Raw genomic sequence first — 19,821 nt, forward strand, 5'->3', positions numbered from 1 at the left:
ACGATTCCTGAGTTCGAGGATTTAAAGCCGGAACTAAGAGAATGTTTGGTGAATTTCATCAAGGGGAAAGATGTTATTGCCCTTCTTCCTATGGGATTTGGAAAAAGCTTAATATACCAGTTAACGCCGTTAGCTGCACATACATCACGACCAAACTGCAGTGATCGCTTAAATGATAAAAAGTATCGCTGCAAGGTCAGACGGTTTCTACGAAGAGAAACAAAGTGAAACTGGCTGATGAATCAGGCTAGTCTACATAAACATGAGCAAAACAAATATACAACTAGAGTCATCAGATAACACAATAATGGTAATTAGTAGATTAGGTGCATATGGAGAATGAAGTACAATCAATTTTAAAACAACCCCTGCAATCTTTAACATTTTATTTTTGTCTTTTCCACATTACTTTGCCCCATTTTTGCTTATTTGCTCTTGTTAAAAACCTGCACAGATGGGAACAATCAGAAGGAAATCACATTACACAGATCTGATGCAACTGGTTACACTGAGATGCACACTCCAAATCTGATTATTATGAGATGTTTGAAGTTTTCAGATGTTCACCAGTTGACACCGTTACATTTTCTTTTGCTATGAAACCTACCTGGAATATTGAGGCATTACACAGATGAGTAAAATGATCAAAAAGACACAAAAACAGACACATCTGATGGGAGTAATCTGTTTTCTCTCTGATTGTGGTCTTACTCAGATTTGCTTGTCGTAAAAAAAAAAAATAACTGAATGATTATCAAATCCCTCTGATGTACACAGACACATCCAAGACAACACAGTGAAGCCAGACACACTACATATGAAAGAGACAACATTTATGGCAGAGAATTATTTAGCACATTGAAGGCTGTTGGAAAAAAGCATTTTGATTATTTTAGAGGTTCAGAAAACAAATAATGACAGATCTTGTGTGTATGTTTATGTATATATATTGTTTGTTGTCCTGATAATGGCTATATATTATGCAAATTGACCCTTGTGAGCTTTTGGTTAGGTTAGAATGCTGTTACCTTCTTAAAAACATACCTGGACTTATGTTTTGTTTCATTCACACATGCAATTTTTTTATTATTAGTCTGTCTACATCTCCAAAACTCAAAATGTTCTGTTTTATCTTGTGATGTCTTGAAGCGGTAGTTTTTAAGTTAACAGCTCCTTTTACCTTTTGTTCAGAGATTGGTAATTCCACGGCTGAAATCATCCAAATGATTCTAGTAGATTCGAGACCTCAGAGCAATTAGATTTTCTCTCAGTATGACATTAAATCAGAGTATTTGACTTTTAAACAATAATCATTAGAACAATAATAATAATCATATGTAATGGATGTAAAGAAAAATGTAATTGTACAAGCAAAAAAAAAATAAAACTACTTTCAGCTCTGGTTATCTAATAGGCTTTCTAACTAATAGGACAAGTTTCCAATCCACCATAATTCAAATAAATATAGATGTGCGTGTCTCAAGAACAATGGGGAAAAACAGACAATAAATATACTAAAAAAACAAAACAAAACAGGAAAATGGTGCATTATAGTGAGGGCCCTAAACTCAAATTGCTATCTCCGCCACTGTTAATGAAGGTATACGTTTCCGTTTGAGCGAAGAACTAAATATGCAAAATTTGTGTATTAAACATGTGTGAATGAAACAAAACACAACTCCATGTATGTTTTTGATGAGGAAACAACATTATAACAGAGATCAGAAAATAGTATAATATGGGCCCTTTAAGATCTGGTTGAATACACACTTTAAATTCCCCACTGAATCTTTACTTCTGAGCCGTCATGTGACTGTTTATTATATCTAAGTGTATGTTGTATTATTTTTGAGGCTGTGACATGAACGTGCACCGGCGCTGTGAGACCAGTGTCCCCAGTCTGTGTGGACAGGACCACACAGAGAAGAGAGGCAGAATCCACCTGACCATCCGTGGAGAGAAGGAGGACATCTACGTCACAGGTTAGAGCAGGGCCCATGCCACACATCCACACCCACACATCATCGTCATGTTCATACTGCATTTATTTAAACAAGTCAAATTACAGTGCCTATACTCATTTTACTAAAACACAGTTGACATCATATTTAAGATTTTTACTAAATTTGGCCATTTTTTTTTAGGTTTACACCAGTACGCATTAGGAAATTTGATAAATGTTACCTAGAAAAGCTCCTTGAATGTTTACAGAAATAATTATCTGACAAATACAAACTTTAATTTGTTGAAATCATGTTTAAAGTCTCAGAAAAAATGTGTTTCTTGCATATAAATTGTGCTGAACTTCCTACTGTGTTATCAATATTTTTTTAGAACTCTCTACTTCCTATAATTTTCAGCATATTTTTCAACTTTTCTTGCAAACTGGTTCTTGATTGGCGTAAAACTATCATTTATATTTATATTTATAATTCCATGAAATTAAGTAAAAATTTTAGAATCATAAAAATCTCTCATACGCATTTTAAATCAGTTAAAAAAATCTAGTTTGCAGCTATGTCATGTATCTGGGTTTATGGTTAAAGTCTCTGAAATGACTTTGCCTAGCCACATGAAACCAAAACTGGGGCAAATTTCATGCAAATATTAAAGTGAATATGGCGAGTTTGTGGAGTGAGTCCCTAACATATAATGATACGGTTTTGGATCATAAGTTTTCATGTATAAAATAAGTGATCTCCATAGAATGAAATAGGCCCCGGGGTCTCCATCAAAAAATATGACATCGTGAAACCTCTAAAGATCCAAAGATGACCCTTTTTACAGATGTAGTATCACTGTCTGTGGAAGGTACTATTTTCACACCTTGCATTAGTGATTTTGCCTGTATTCCTCAAGTAGACCCACAATTTACACTTGAAAACAGCCGTTTCGCGTTCATAGTGTAGTTATGTTATGTATTACAGTGTATTACTTGGAGATGTTATTGCTTTGCCTGTTGTGTTCCTTGGTAAGACATTAAAAATATCCATCTAGCATATAGTCATTACACGTGTTTCCATTGGACAAAAATAAAATCCAAATTCACTTGGAAAAATGCAATAAATCCTCCTGTGAATATCCAGTCCACTTTATTTATATCACACATTTTATAAACCTGGCAGTTTCCAAAATTCTGCACAGACAATTTATACAATAAAAGACAGTAAATCATAAATTTAAAAAAAATTAATAAAAAGTGTTCCAGCCATTCATTTTCTTCTGTTTATCTGGGGCTGGGTTGTGGGGGCAGCAGTTTAAGCAGGGACTCCCAGACTTCCTTCACTCCAAACATTTCGTCCGACTCCTCCAGGAAACCCTGAGGCGTTCCCAGGCCAGCTGAGAGACATTGTTCCTCCAGCATGTCCTGGGTCTTCCCCGGGGCCCCCCTCCAGTGGGACATGCCTGGAACACCTCCTGGGGAAGGTGCCCAGGAAATAAAGTGTGTGTGTGTTTGTTAGTTTTTGGGGTTTTTTTACACAGAGGACCACAAAACTCAATATTAGAGACTCCACAGATCTGAATTGTGATGTAGCATTCTGCTGTGCTGTTTAATGCAGCTTTGCACACATTTGTTTACGTTTTACAAAAACAAAACTTAAAACCACATGATTAATTTGCATAAACTATAAGTACTGAAAAAAAAAAAAACAGCTCACTCCGTTTGCGCTGATGCGGTCAGCTTCTGACGGACTAAGGACCGTAAATTAGGCTTTACTCCTCGAGGCTCCTGACTAGAGTGGCTGTAATGCTCTGACAGTCCATCAAGCGGTGCGGCTTCGTAACTTACCAAAGTTGTACTAAAACATTTTGACAGATTTTTGAGCACCGTGTACCACATAAAATCAGTTCGAGATCAGTAAGCACAACCAGAATTAATACATAAGGTGCACTGGATGATAAGGCGCACTGATGATTTTTGAGAATATTTAAGGATTTTAAGTGCTCCTTATAGTCCGAAAAATACAGTATGTATTTTGTATTTAAATAATTAAAGGTATGTTTATATTAAAACAAACTTGGAAAAACATGCATTCTTACAATTAACGGGGTTGCCTCAATGCAGATCTAACCTGTAATTTTGTCTGGAAGCGTTATCTGCTTGTCTCTATTGATATAGACACATTTAATGCCATACTGTGGAACTTTTAAAGCAATGCAATAACATCCATGGAGACAATCAGGTTGCGGACCCTCCACCAGAAAAATTACACAGTGCACCTTTAAGAAGATTACATACAGTGTCATATCATTTCTCAGCCTTCACCTCAGTATCATCGCTCTAACATGAACCAGAATAAAATAACATTCTTATAATAAAACAGTATTATACCAAGGACATTCAGGTGGTGGCGCTCTGTAGTGTGTTTCTGTGTTTCTGTATGTTTGTGAGAGAGGCCATGCCCAAAACAAAGCCTTGGTTACGCGGGTAATGAAGGGTTTGGCTGTGCTGTCGTGTCTAATCAGCTCCTCTCTCTTCTCAGTGAGGGAGGCCCGGAACCTGATGCCCATGGACCCTAATGGCCTGTCAGACCCCTATGTTAAACTCAAATTGATTCCAGACCCAAAGAGCCACAGCAAACAGAAGACCAAGACCATCCGCTCCACTCTCAATCCTGTCTGGAATGAGAGCTTCACCTTGTGAGTTTCTATGAACTTGAACACAAAACTTATAGCTCTTTTACTTAAAGGGCTCACGTTACAACATTGTCTGACCCATGTTATAATGTTGTTTCCTTACTGAAAAGGAAATTGTGTTTTGTTTAACACACAAACCCTGCATATTTAGGCTGAGTTTTTCTCTCAAACAGGAAACACTCTGTTCAACCTTGTGATCTCATGTGGTAATACAGAAGTGCTCCACTGTGTTTTTAAACTCCATACACATTCTCTAAAATCATTTGGATGATTTCAGACCTGGAATTGACAATCTCTACTAAACAAAAGGTAAAAGAAGCTGTTAACTTGAAAACTATCACTTAGGGATGTAACAACAATCAAAATATCGTGATATCGTATTGTCAAAGTTCTCATAATAATATCGTGGATCATCACAAAATATATAAAATTACAAGTCTCTCTTGTGGTGCAACAATAGCTAAAAAAAAAGACAGAGCAACTACATCGCCCATGATCCTTTGCTCCATTTCAGTGTAGACTACATGAAGAAATAATTGTTCTAAGCACTTTTAAGTCTTAGTTCTTTGGATTAAGACATTTTAAGAGGAAAAAGTAGCATATTAACACAAAATATCGTACTGTGAGATGTATATTGTGAAAATATCATACTGAGAGATTTGGATATTGTTACATCCCTAATCATGAGCCTCCCCACCATATCATGAGCTTTCCTACGATATCTCAATAAATATCGTACCATGAGGTTCATACCGTGACGATATCGTATCATGAGACTTGGATATCATTACACCTCTACTACCACTACATGACATCACAAGGTGGAACAGAGCATTTTGATCTATCACAGGGGTCTCCAACCTGTTGCTTGGGAGCTCCTAGTAGTTCCTCAGGAGCTCCACCCCCTTCCAAGTTGCTCACCAAGAGATTTCGGAATTCTGTGTATTGTGGATAATAAGTAACATTTTATTAATGGTTTATGTTTTATAAGCATCTGTTCCCTATCTGTTCCCCATGGCTCTTATATTTACTCAGTTTCTTTGCGACTTCTGAAATTGGTAGCTCTCTGGCATTTTTGTTTCATAAATGTAGCTCACTGAAGAAAAAAGGTTGGAGACCCCTGATCTATGGAGATGCAGACAGACTAATAATGCAGTTTAATAATGCAGATTGAGAACTGACCAAATGTGTGAATGAAACAAAATGCAACTCCAGGTTTGTTTTTGAGGAGGTAACAGCATTATAACATTCTCACAATTCTGCCTTTTGTTAACATGTTTTCCCCAGTCCAGCTCCATTTCCCAGTCTGTTCCAGTCCTCCTTTTGCTGCCTCTGTCCTTTTCCTAAAGCTGCCTCTCATTTCCTAATCATCCCAAAGTAGTCTATATAAACTCCCTCTGTTCACTCAGTCTTTGCTAGAGTGTTGACCTTTCAAGACATAAACTCAAGCTCTTTATCTGAAACTCTGAATCTGAACCCTGTTGTTTGGGTTTAGTGCCTGGTATCATTTAGTACCTGTTTCTAAGTTTATTCCCAACCCATTTCTACTTAGAGTATTTCCCAGTTTTGGAAGATATTTTAGTTCCCATTTGATAATCATACATTCTTCTGTTGTTTTTCAGTCAGATTTGCCATATTAAACATTATCTGTTATAGGACTGAACTAAGACTTTGTTTGCTTGTGTTGCATTTGAGCCCAAGTTACCTGCGTGATTAAACATGATGAAAAGAGAGTCCATTTTGTCTAATATCGGACCTTTAAGTCTTGATTGGGTGTTTTCATGAGTTTTTAAGTTTTCCATTATATGAATTTTGAGACCTGCCATTCAAAATTCAGTTTAATATTTTGTTTTAAGTAGTTAATCGCTATGATAACGGTCCAAAATTGTTATTATTCTAAAACCCATTCACATGACTTGATTGGGTCTATGGATTAAGTGGATTCACTGGTTTCAATGTTTTGTTTGTTAGTTTCTTTGTTTGTTTTTTTCAATCAAAAAATGTCTTACTACTACACTACTCCTGTCTAAACATGCAACATATTCCTAAACTTGTATAATTTTTACTCATATAGTATATTTTTGCTGTGATATTTAGGTCCCAATTAATGAAGAATAGTCATATGTTTTAATCCTTTTTAGTAGCGTGTTGATAAATTGTTTGACAGATACACCATCATTTCTTTTTCATTTTTGTCAAGTCATCTGCTCCATTTACTTGATGATTCTTGATGATGCTATCTGATCTGATACGCCACTTAGAGTTCAAATAATAGGTTAGAGTCAGACCACTCAATTTATTATTTGACAAACAAAAACAGATGACAACATTAAACTAGAGGATAAGTGTTTCTGGCTTGTCGTTTTTGCCTTTCGCATATGGAAGGAATTTGAATCAGTTTGGATGAAATTGCTCCAACTATGTCATCAATGTGTATAGAAAATATAACTCAGCATCGCTTCCTGTAATTTTTCCCAAGAGTTCTTCACAAACTATTTGTATAAAATTCAGATTTATAATTATCACGAGTATTACGCCAGCAAACCAAGTAATCATTTGAAAGACACGAAAATCTGAGCTGCTAGTTTTTCTGCCTGTTTATAGTCAACATTTTGAGCACTTTAAGTTTCATAAGATAGTATACTTTTGCTTTGAATTGTTAATTGCTATGGAAACCGCGCTCATTTCTCACTATCCTCGACCGGAGATGATCTTGACTAGATTTGAAATACATGAAAATCTGCACCACTAGTTTTGCTTTCTGTTTATAGCCGCCATTTTGAGCACTTTCAATTTCCAAAAGATGGTTTATTTTTGCTAATTGTTAATTGCTATGGCAACAGCGCTCATTTCTCACTACTCTCAATGTTGACAACTTTTTGGCTGGAGCTGATCTTGACTCGATTTGAAAGACGTGAAAACCTGCACTACTAGTTCTGAAATTTATGAGTTTCAGGTTCATGTTTACAGGTGCCATTTTGAGCACTTTTCACCTCAAACATAGTAAAATAGAAGTATATTATGCATTGAATTGTTAATTGCTATGGTAACAGTCTTCACTTCTTACCAGAGGTGGGGCCAAGTTGTTGTTTTGCAAGTCTCAACTAGGTCTCAAGTCTCTGACCTCAAGTCCGAGTCAAGTCCCAAGTCAAATACAGCCAAGTCCAAGTCGAGTCTTGAGTCACTGGCCCATAAGTCCAAGTCAAGTCCAAGTCGTCTGCTTTGAGCTTCAAGTCATTTCAAGTCTTTAAACCAAAGTACCAAATATAGCTTAGATTTCTGCAATTTATATGACTTTTAAGATAAATTGTACTTTAAAAATCATAGTATATTTATATTTAAAGTATTTATAGAGTATGTATGAGTTGTAGAAATGCAGTTTTTTTCATTTTTAAATGTCTTGACAAGATCTTACTGTGAATCATTACAGTGAGAATAGAAAGAATTCAGATTTAAAAGTGCTTCTCAAGTCACAGGCCTCAAGTTTGAGTCAAGTCCCAAGTTATTGAACCTTCAAGTCCAAGTTGAGTCCCAAGTCTTAGTCCATTTTATCAAGTCAAGTCTCAAGTCCTAAAAATAGTGACTCCAATCTGACTCCAGTCCAAGTCACGGCTTGCAAGTCCAAATCTCTGCCTCTCACTACTCTCAACATGAACAGCTTCTCTGGCTCAGAAAATCTTCAACTGGTCATTGTGGATTTTCTCACTCAAAACAATTTTCTCCATGGCAGTGTGTTCCTCCTGTGGGATGTTGAGTTTGTGTTTCCACTTTGCTCCAGCTCAGTGCGCGGACACCAGTGGGACCGCCGCCTGTCAGTGGAGGTCTGGGACTGGGACCGTACTTCCCGTAATGACTTCATGGGGGCGCTGTCGTTCGGAGTGAGTGAGATTTTCAGACGGCCCATTTGTGGCTGGTTCAAACTCTTGGCCCAGGATGAAGGAGAGTACTACAACATCCCTGTGCCTGACCCAGATCTCCAGGTAACTACTGATTTATAAAACATATAGGGAAAAGTGCATGGAAGTTTTAAATGTTTTGGTTTTATCCAGTTTTGTCCTGGTTCAGGCCTTGTTAAGTCCTTTTTTAGACCTGATTTAGTACTAGTTTTCTTGTTTCGTTTAAGTTCAGATGGGAGGAAAACTTGGGAAACATGTAATATATCATGCTTATTTGGGGGTTGGGGAAAACCTAATATAGTCCTGTTTTAGACCTGGTGAAGTCCTAATTTAGAAGGCTTGGTCCAGTTCTAGTTTAGTCCTGTTTTAAGCCTGGTGTAGTCCCAATTTAGACCTGGTTTAGTCTTGTTTTAGGCCTGGTGTAGTCCCAGTTTAGACCTGGTTTAGTCTTGTTTTAGGCCTGGTGTAGTCCCAGTCTAGACCTGGTTTAGTCCTGTTTTAGGCCTGGTGTAGTCCCAGTTTAGACCTGGTTTAGTCCTGTTTTAGGCCCAGTTTAGACCTGGTTTAGTCCTGTTTTAGGCCTGGTGTAGTCCCAGTCTAGACCTGGTTTAGTCCTGTTTTAGGCCTGGTGTAGTCCCAGTTTAGACCTGGTTTAGTCCTGTTTTAGGCCTGGTGTAGTCCCAGTTTAGACCTGGTTTAGTCCTGTTTTAGGCCTGGTGTAGTCCCAGTTTAGACCTGGTTTAGTCCTGTTTTAGGCCTGGTGTTATAGACCTTGTTTAGACCTGATTTAGCCCTATCTTAGTCCCATTCAAAACCAGATGAACTCCTAGTCTATAGTTTAAGGCCTAGTTAAGACCTATTTTACAGATTTTTCCGATTTACTCCGGGATTTGTGTTGGCTCAATAGTAAATTCATTTTACTGCTGACTTTTATGAGACTTTTATGGAGGATACAAACAATGTCAGTAGTTTGGGGATATCTGTGTAATTAATTCTTATGATTAGCTCTCTGCACTGTGAGGATATTACAACTATTATTCACTATAATTGTAGTCATGGATAAGTCTTATCATCACCTGAAGTGCAGATAGAATCCACCTGCAGAAACACATTGAAAAGTTATTTGTTATCAGGCTTTTAAGCAGACGCGGGTATTCAAAACTATACTCAAGTAAGAGTAATGTTACTTCAGAATTATATTGCGCGAGTAGTGGTATTTTCAAATGATGGGCAGTGTTCAAATTATTTAATTTTGTCAACATAAAGCTTTTGTCACTTAAAGTGTTACTCACAGTTGGAAGAGTAACCACAATTTTTACTTTTAACTATTTACGTTTTAATAGGTATTGAGTAGGGATGTATCGATATCCAAATCTCACAGTACGATATTTATTGCGATATTTTGAAAAGTCTTATATAATTGTAGATAAGACACTTTGTTTTGCTTTTAAAATACCTTGACAAGATATTGGTGTGAATTGTTACCATCATAATCCCAAGAATTCAAGTAAAAAACATATTTGTTCATGTTGTTTGCACTGAAATGAATCATGGGATATGTAGTTTACGATGTTTATAAGCTGTTGCTACTATAAAAACATGCATTTAAGCAAAGAAACTTGTGTATCAATATATTGTGACAGCCCACAATATTATTATGAGACTTTTGACGATACGATATCACGATATTTTGGCTTATTGTTACATCCCTAGTTTTGAGTACTGTTACTTCAGTAAAAATAAGCTGCTAGAAAAGTTCACAGTAATGATAATAACTACTCATGTGAGACTTTATTATGACTATTATTTAATTTGAGCTATTTGTGTGAAGTGTTTTGCCAAATTTGTCAGTGAAAATAAGCATTTGGACAATTGTAATTTAAGAAAAGTCAGTTCAAAGTGTGAGCGGTCTCTTTGCCTCTTTGTCTCTCCTGTAAAGTTACCAAATGCTTCCTCTGTTTTGACTCTGAGGCCTTAATATGGAAATGGCTGCAGGGGGAAATATGACCACACCTGGACCGTGGACAGGCCCACCATTTCTTTGTGCTAATCACCATTTATCCTCAGGCCTTGGCGCTACCTTTTAGGAATATAATTATCAACTTATAATAAACAACATCTGTCACCACTCGCTATGGGTCACGATTTTCAACTGTCCCTCTGCTTACGATTCACTTAAAAAAAAAAAAAAAAACTACCAGAGATTTATGCAGCGGCTGTTAGCTAAATAATGAGATAATAAATAATGTCCTGGCTGTAGCTTTAGTGCAGCCTCGCTCAGACTGCGCTGCAAAAAGAAATATGTCCCAGTTAAATGGCCTCTATTCCCAATATTAATCTTGGTTTCAGTAGTTTTGAATGAAGATTGATTCGGTTAAAGGGTTTAGATCAGTGGCTCTTAAAGTTTTCATACCAAGCACTGCCCCAGAGAATATTTAGCTTCCCAAGTTCTACCAGGACAAGACGGGTTACAATTCAATGCTAAAGCTAATCTGTAATAGTTATTAACGGTCTGAATTACAACTAATCTGTAATTAAACCAAGAAAGTAGCTGGCTTTATTGCAGTTCCAAGGCATACATAAAGTTCTAACATATTAAAATGATAAAGTACAACTATAATGCAGGATCTTGCCTAAAGTAGCCTGCTTATTACTGATTTGACCTATTATGATGAATTGATTATGAGATATTTGCTCTTTTCTGCTTCTGTCGAGCTAAATGGTCTTCAAGAGCAATAACTATAACCAACTCTTTTAGTTTTCTTTACTCCACTGCATGATATATATTGTCGAAAGTCTATCAGTAACATCGTGGACCATCACAATATATCAAATTACAAGTATCTCTGCTTAAATTCATTGTTGTGGTGCAGCAATAGCTAAAAAATCAGAGGGAACTACATAGACCATGATCCTTTGCTCCATTTCAGCGCAGACTACGTGAAGAAATAACAGTTATAAGCACTTTTACATCGTAGTTCTTTGGATTAAGTCTTGTCAAGGTATTTTAAAAGGAAAAAGTAGTATAGTCACAGTTTTGTTATAGTCCACAAAATATCACTATAAATATCAGACCGTGAGATGCATAACATGAAAATATCGTACTGAGATATTTGGATATTTCAGATGAAGAATGATCAAACAAAAGAGCCAAATGTAAACAGAAAGTGAAAAAGGTTGAGACAACTGTGGTATGTTTACTACAGTGGGGCTTTCAGGGTCTCCTGCTATTTTAGACTTTATTTAATATAAAAACTAAAAATTCATGTAACCATAGCGATGCATTCATGATTTGGGTCTCTCCCTGCTAATCAAATCTTGCTGAGTAAACAAATGCAATAACCTTGTGTACTAGAACTATTCATCGTGTTTGCTGTGGTCAGCCCCATAGTAAGTGTGTATATGTTTGTTTCAGGAGCCTCAGCCAGATGCCCTGTCGCCCTTACCCCCTGTCTCCCCTGTCCCCCTGTCGGAGAGTACCCCGGGGCCCCTGTCGCCCTCCTCCATCGCCCTGCACCCCTGTGTGCCTGTGCACTGTCCCAGCCCGGGCAAGCACAAGGTCACCATCCACGACTTCAACTTCCTCATGGTGCTGGGCAAAGGCAGCTTCGGCAAGGTATGTGTATGAGTCTGTACACACTATGAGTCCTGTACACACTATGAGCCTGTACACACTATGAGCCTGTACACACTATGAGCCTGTACACACTATGAGTCCTGTACACACTGTCATACATTTATGAGTCTGTACACACTATGAGTCTGTACACACTGTCACATTATGAGTCTGTACACACACTACTATGAGTCTGTACACACTATGAGTCTGTACACACTATGAGTCTGTACACACTGTCAGGATACATTTATGAGTCTGTACACACTGTCAAAGTACATCTTGAGTCTGTACACACTGTCAAGGTACATTTATGAGTCTGTACACACTATCAAAGTACATTTATGAGTCTGTGCACACTATCAAAGTACATTTATGAGTCTGTGCACACTATCAAAGTACATTTATGAGTCTGTGCACACTATCAAAGTACATTTATGAGTCTGTGCACACTGTCAAGGTACATTTATGAGTCTGTACACACTGTCAAGGTACATTATGAGTCTGTACACACTGTCAAGTACATTTATGAGTCTGTACACACTGTCAAGGTACATTTATGAGTCTGTACACACTGTCAAGGTACATTTATGAGTCTGTACACACTGTCAAAGTACATTTATGAGTCTGTACACACTGTCAAGGTACATTTATGAGTCTGTACACACTGTCAAAGTACATTTATGAGTCTGTACACACTGTCAAGTACATTTATGAGTCTGTACACACTGTCAAGGTACATTTATGAGTCTGTACACACTGTCAAAGTACATTTATGAGTCTGTACACACTGTCAAGGTACATTTATGAGTCTGTACACACTGTCAAAGTACATCTATGAGTCTGTACACACTATCAAGTACATTTATGAGTCTGTGCACACTGTCAAGTACATTTATGAGTCTGTGCACACTATCAAGTACATTTATGAGTCTGTACACACTATCAGCTACATTTTTCAGTGTGTACACATTGTCAGGGCGAGACAAGGACTTTTCCATTTTCCCATAGACCTTTCGGACAATAAAAATAAAGAGCCATGTCAGGAGGTAATCAGCTAAGTGGTCACGATTTACCAGTCATATCAATTCCAACATCAATGTTTAAAGAAGGCATTATTTTTTGTCTGCAATATTTAAATCTATGACCCGTGGATCATTAAGACAATTTAAAATGCAATAAGGATATAAAAAAGTATAAAACTACAGCTCTGGTGATGAAGCAAATTGATATACAGAATATTTATGAAGATTTAGAATCAAACGATGATGATGATCTTTGGTTCATCTGTATGTGAGACTATAAAACTAATAGTAGTACTTGTAGCAGAGGTGGGGACTTCAGTCACTATTTTTAGGACTTGAGACTTGACATGACAAAATAGACAAAGACTTGGGACTTGACTTGGACTTGAAAGTCAGTGACTTGGGACATGACTCTGACTTGAGGCTTGTGACTTGAGAAGACTTGATGCTTCTCCTAAAAATGTAGGTTTTTAGCAAATGCTTTTCTGTTTACAGCTGATAAATGCCGCGCTGAATTTTTATAGGAATAAATTGGAACATGCCCCTCCCACTTCTGCTTGTTACTTACTGAAGTACTGTAATGTGGTATCCTCAAATGTACTACAGTAAAATACAGTACAATACAGTAAAACGGAGGGAACTACATAGAACTTGATCCTTCCATTTCAGTGCAGACTACATGACAGAATGAAGAACTGTTGTTAAGTGCTCTTAATTAAATCTTAATTGTTTCTATTCTGACTGTAATAATTCACACTAAGATTTTCTCAAGACATTTAAAAAGGAAAAATTGCATTTCTACAGCTCTTATATAAACACTCATATACCATGACTATTTAAGTACAATTTAGTTTAAAAGTCTCATAAATTGCAAAAATTTGAGTTATTTGCTTTTTTTGGTTTAAAGACTTGAAATGACTTGAAATGTAGCTCAAAGCAGATGACTTGGACTTGACTTGGACTTATGGGCCAGTGACTCCAGACTCGATTTGGACTCGCCTGTCTTTGACTTGGGACTTGACTTGGACTTGAGGTCAAAGACTTGAGACTTACTTGAGACTTGCAAAACAACGACTTGGTCCCACCTCTTGTAGTATCAGGTAGGAGTTTTGGCTGTAGCAAATACGTACTTGCAGTAAACTCCAGGGTCCATAGCGAAGGGTCATTATTACTCTATTTTCTATTATTCTCTTTTCTTTGTTATGTTTTTCTTTCTTGATCAAAAGAGATGTAGACAGCCCAAGAATGCAGAATTACTCCAACATGCATGAATGAAACAAAACACAATTCCAGGTATGATTTTAACAAGATAACAATATTCTAAAATGGCTTAAAGCTCCCAAATCTCCAGTCAATTTTGCATAATACAGGACATTTTAACAAAAGTGCTCTTTTACCACTTCTGTTTAAAATTTTAATTTGCGATTATAACAGTGATTATAACTAAATGACATGTTTTCTTTGGCATTTTACATCCTTAAATGAGATAAATTACTCATGAGTCCCCTGAAAACATAAATGGGATCAGTGTATTCTGCCTCTTAACAAACAGTGCTCCCCTCAGTATTTGGAGAGGCACTTCACGCGGCGACAACACCATCATTGGCCACTTTAAATAACTTTCTCTATTGATATCCCTGACCTTCAAATGGCATTTTATGCACGAGCGGCCGGCACCACCACACACTTTATTTGCTTTGATAAATCCTCCCTCCCACTAACCTGCCTTTTGTGGCTCTTTTTCTGCCAAGTGAACAGGGACTCCTTACACTGCACTTCTCACTAACTACATGGACTTAAAGGACCTTCACAATGAGAATTAGAACATTTATTTTGGACATGTTTCTTGGTATTTCTGTCTCAATCCAATTTATTTTTCTTGTTTCAATTAAAATGATGTGTCCTCAGAGTAAGATGGCCTTTTTATTTGATGCATAAATTTTGAGTGATATTTGAGTGTAATTTCTTACACCATTTGTTATTTTATTAAAGGATATTATGCTAAATTCACTCAGAAATACCAGAAAATAACCCTGAAAACTTAGTCTATGAACTTGAAGTGTTAAGATATGTTTAGTTCACTGTTCTAAGTGAAATGTTTACCTCATCACAAACTTACATTTCATTCACACATGTTTGAGTAATTCTTCATTATTAGTCGCTAGGGCTGAGGATCATTCAGAAGTTGTCAATACGATACATACCTCGATACAGTGCACTTTAGATTCAATAAGATATATTTCAAATCGATTCGATACAGTTCAATACAAAATGAATAATGACTAAATCATAGCTGTGACACTGAAAATCTTTGTTAAACCACTTCTTGTGCAAAGTGAAGATGAAACACATCCATTTTAAATAATCAAAACAGTGAAAATGCCAAAAGTGTCACATAAACAAGTTTCCCTCCTCTGAACAAGCAATAAAACTGTAGCACTCTAAGAAAATCATTAGTAAAATATACCAAAATCTCTTTGTAGTAAAATATACCAAAATACATATGTTACTCATGATATTGATACTGTATCATCACATTAAACGATACGATACATCAATATTTCGATATTTTTGCACACCCCTATTAGTTGGTCTGCATCCTCAAAGCTCAAAATGCTCTGTTCCACCTTGAAGCAGTAGGTTTGGTGAATTTGTATGAAGAAAAACGAAAAACCCATCACTTCAATCCAGGTAAAAAAATGCATTGTAATGCGCGTTACTGACATTTGTACCAAGTAAAATATGACCATTTTTCCCTGTAATGCCTTACATTACTGCATTACAGCAAAAAGCAATGTATTAATTAGTAATTTGTTACTTTTATAACGTGTTACTCCCAACACTGTTGGTTTACAGCTACCTTTACCTTTAATTCAGTAGAGATGTGAAATTTACAAGTCTAAATGATTCAGGTGAAGGTGTATGGAGTTTAAAAACACAGTGAAGCACTTCCTGTATTACCACATGACATCGCAAAATGGCACAGACTTACACAGCCTAAATATGCAGGGTTTGTGTGTTAAACATGTGTGAATGAAACAAAACACACTCCAGGTTTTTGATGAAGAAACAACATTATAACACAGAAAATGTCGCAATATGAACTCTTTAAAATGCATATAGTATATCTGTTTCCCCATTGTTGTGAGCTCCAACTACTCCCCGCATCACTATCAGTTTGTTCCCCACTTTATTATGAGTCTAATCCCACAGCCAATGAGCAGTTACAACGACAGCTCTGAGTTCTCGGTCCTCTTCTTCTTATTTCCCTGCACGGTTTCATAACTGTCAGAGCTATTCCACCGAGGACAGGAGAGATAGACCGACTCTCCTTACATAAGATCAGAGGGAAAAAAAACACAGTTGGGGAAAGAGAGACGGACCCTGCGGCTGCAGAAAACCATCTGAACACGCATTACTGTTCAGAGGAAAATGGCCAAAATGAAATGGCTTGACAAGATGGGAAAAGGCGTTAAAGTAATATTATTAGGGCTGTGTGTAACTAAGCTTTGTAATATCGTAGAATTGATCCCAAAAAAGCCAGCAGTATCAAAGGACTTCTCTGACTGTCAGCTTATCAATACCCTGAGTTAATACGACAAAATAACCCTATTCTAAGTGAAAATTAGATTCCCCTATCTCCCCGAACCAGCGGCCATTACACTGGGCTTGCAGCATGGGCAGATAAATAGCGGAATAGAGCAAGGTCTAAGTTTCATTTGAACTACACAAAAACAGATACGTGAACGCCAGGGCGCCGACTGATGGGCCCATTAAGTTTCAAAGTCATGTGCTCGCAGACACTTTTACAGCCGAGCATCGGAGGAGCTAAGCGAAGCAAAGTTACAAAGTGGTAGGAGCTGAAAACAGAATTTGAACATTGTGAACTTGAGCTGACCTTCCGTGAAAAATACTTTGATGCTTTTTTGGGTTGATTTTTTTCGATGCGCTCTTTAAATGTGATGTGTGCGATTTGTCTTTAACATGAAAAACACTTCGAGCTGGTTCATTTTAAATGGTTTGCAGTGGTACAAAGTTATTCCTCATTTACCTTACGTATTCTGAGCATCCTGTTATTCATGAGTTCTGCTGTGACAGTAAAGTTAACAACCAGCATGCTAATGTACAGTTCCTGATTGTCAATTAAGTGCTTTCAAATTAGATGCAAACTGTTCACAGAGACACTTACTTTGACCCCAAGAACTGCTTATACACAGTGATGGGAAGAATTCTTTGAAAATAAAATGTATTTTGTAATGTATTCTGAATATTTTTACATCAAGTTGCATTTAAATTATAGTGCTTTATGTTTGTTTCTCTGTTTGTTATGCATTTCCTATCACTGACTAGAGAAGGAACAGTTACACTTTACATGTACCACAAGAGCTGTGTCTATTTTTCTCCAATTTTTGGCAGTTTGAAGCCAAAATTGTGAACTCAAATACAGCAAAGAATTCCTGGGATTTTAGAAAAGTAACTATATTCTGAATTCCACCAAATGAAAGACTAACTGTAACAGAATAGACTCAAAATCTGTATTTAGAGCACGTATTCTGGGTATATGTGTTCAGTTACTTCTCAACACTGCTTATACACTAAAATATCTGTACTGGGGCAAGACAAATTTTATTCAAATGCGCAAAAAAAAACTTTCAACTTCATCTTATGAGGGGCTGCTACAGTGAGTCAGTGGCATTTTGGTTTGGCTGTAACTATTAATCCACTAATTGTGACTAAACAGTGTGTTGTATTTTGATAAATATAATCATTATCTTGACATTAATAACTTTAGACTTAGACAAACTTTATTGATTCACAAGGGAAATTATTTGGACACAGTAGCTCACACGTCACAATATAATGTAATAACAGAGAGCGAAAATAGAAATGCTATATAAATTCTAAATAAGTAGCAGAAAAAGATAGACAGGTGTCAAATAAGACATGATTATATAAATGTAAATAAATGTAAAATAGAAAGATGAGAAATAAAATATAAAAATAGAAAGATACGTAATAAAATACAAAAATCACAGTTTTATACAAGAGGTCATAGGAATACAACTTTATCACTTTATTTATAAATATTCTCAATTTAGAAGCCTTCAGTCACTATTTCTCAACATTTATTTATTTAAAAATGTTTGCAAAGTCAATATGTACATTTGAAATATTCATGTATTTTGTCGACTAATTGAAAAATAAGCCCTGAAAACTCCCAGGTATTTTTTTTTTTTGTATAAACAACATTATAACAGGGTTTTAAAGTAAAGCCTAGTTTAGCATAATATAATAAACCTACAAAGGAAATGCATCTAAACTTCACAACTCCTCCAAACAATATCAGTATTATGAATTGTTTGAATTGAACTGAATTGAATTGTTGAATTGTTGAATTCCACCAAATGAAAAAGTAACTGTACTGGAATACAGTTACTCAAAATCAGTATTCAGAGTGTGTATTCTGGCTGTATGTATTCAGTTACTTCCAACACTGCTTATTAGGGGTGTGCAAAAATATTGAAATATCAATATATCGTATCATTTGATTTGAAGATACGGTATTGATATCATGGGGTGCATAATTGATATATCACCAAGAGTATTTTTAGGTATATTTTACAAAATTATTTTGTGTAAGAGCTACGGTTGTGTTGATATTTTCGTTGTTTTAACAAGTAAAATGGGTAACGAGTAAAATGTTTTTCATATTACTTTAACTTTGCACAAACTTAGTGGACTTAGTTGACCTTTAGTATCACATCCATGATTTAGGCTTTGTTTTTCACTGAACCGTATCGAATTGATTTTAAATATATCGAATCGAATCGTATTGGATTAAAAGTGCACTGTATCGAAAAGTGTATCGTATCGAGGTATGTATCGTATCGGCAACTTCTAAATGACACCCAGCCCTCTTACTTATACAATACAGTCTGTACTGGAACAAGACAGATTTTACCCAAATGGAAAAAAAAACTTTCAGCTTCAACTTGTGAGGAGCTGCCATAGTGAGTCAGTGGCATTTTGGTTTGGCATTTGGAGTTTTATGCCAGATGCCCTTCCAGTGTTATTGTGGGAGTGGGTCACGTGTATGAATTTTCCCTTCCGACCTCGGACCTGAACTTCATCTGTTTGGTCACTGGGCTCAAATTCTCATAAACTTTGCATTTGTCACGTTACATATTTAAAAAACTACTTCTTAACTTAATTGTGCACTTCATCTGAGAAACAGTTTTAGTCTTAATAGAATTGCCTGCAGCTATTTTTCTCACCTTTAAATGAGATTTCTTGTATGTCTAAATCTAATTAACTCTTGGCTTTGAATTGCAGTGAGCTTGTTCTGCTTTGTACTCGTGCAAATGACAAAACATTCCAGTCTATTTTCAAAACAAACCAATGCATTAATAAGTAGTAATTGGTAGGAACTAGTCTGCTCAAAACGCTATCACTTTTTCCTGTCAATAATTAAAGGTGCGCTGTGTAACTTTTCCACTGGAGAGTCCGCCACCTGCTTGTTTCCATGGTGATGATATTGCTTTGTTGCGCAGAATGGCATTGAACTTATTTAGTAGCACCACTGGGCCAATTGGCAAGTCAGATCTGTGGAGAGGTGACCCTGCTCGCATAATAAAGCACATACATT

The 19,821-nt window shown here is 36.5% G+C and overlaps 1 protein-coding gene across 1 annotated transcript in view; it reads left to right on the forward strand.

Annotated features, from left to right (window-relative positions):
* The window catches only part of prkcg (protein kinase C, gamma), a 74,343-nt gene that overhangs the window by 25,766 nt on the left and 28,756 nt on the right, over positions 1-19,821 (forward strand). The window contains exons 5-8 of the mRNA XM_020927935.2: positions 1,854-1,982; positions 4,485-4,641; positions 8,417-8,618; positions 11,950-12,150. Coding sequence (XP_020783594.1) covers positions 1,854-1,982; positions 4,485-4,641; positions 8,417-8,618; positions 11,950-12,150 — 689 coding nt within the window. The remainder of the gene's footprint in view (positions 1-1,853; positions 1,983-4,484; positions 4,642-8,416; positions 8,619-11,949; positions 12,151-19,821) is intronic.

Source organism: Boleophthalmus pectinirostris, unplaced genomic scaffold (assembly GCF_026225935.1).
Source record: "Boleophthalmus pectinirostris isolate CB_2022bp ecotype Guang Dong unplaced genomic scaffold, ASM2622593v1 HiC_scaffold_6, whole genome shotgun sequence".
NCBI classification, from domain to species: domain Eukaryota; kingdom Metazoa; phylum Chordata; class Actinopteri; order Gobiiformes; family Gobiidae; genus Boleophthalmus; species Boleophthalmus pectinirostris.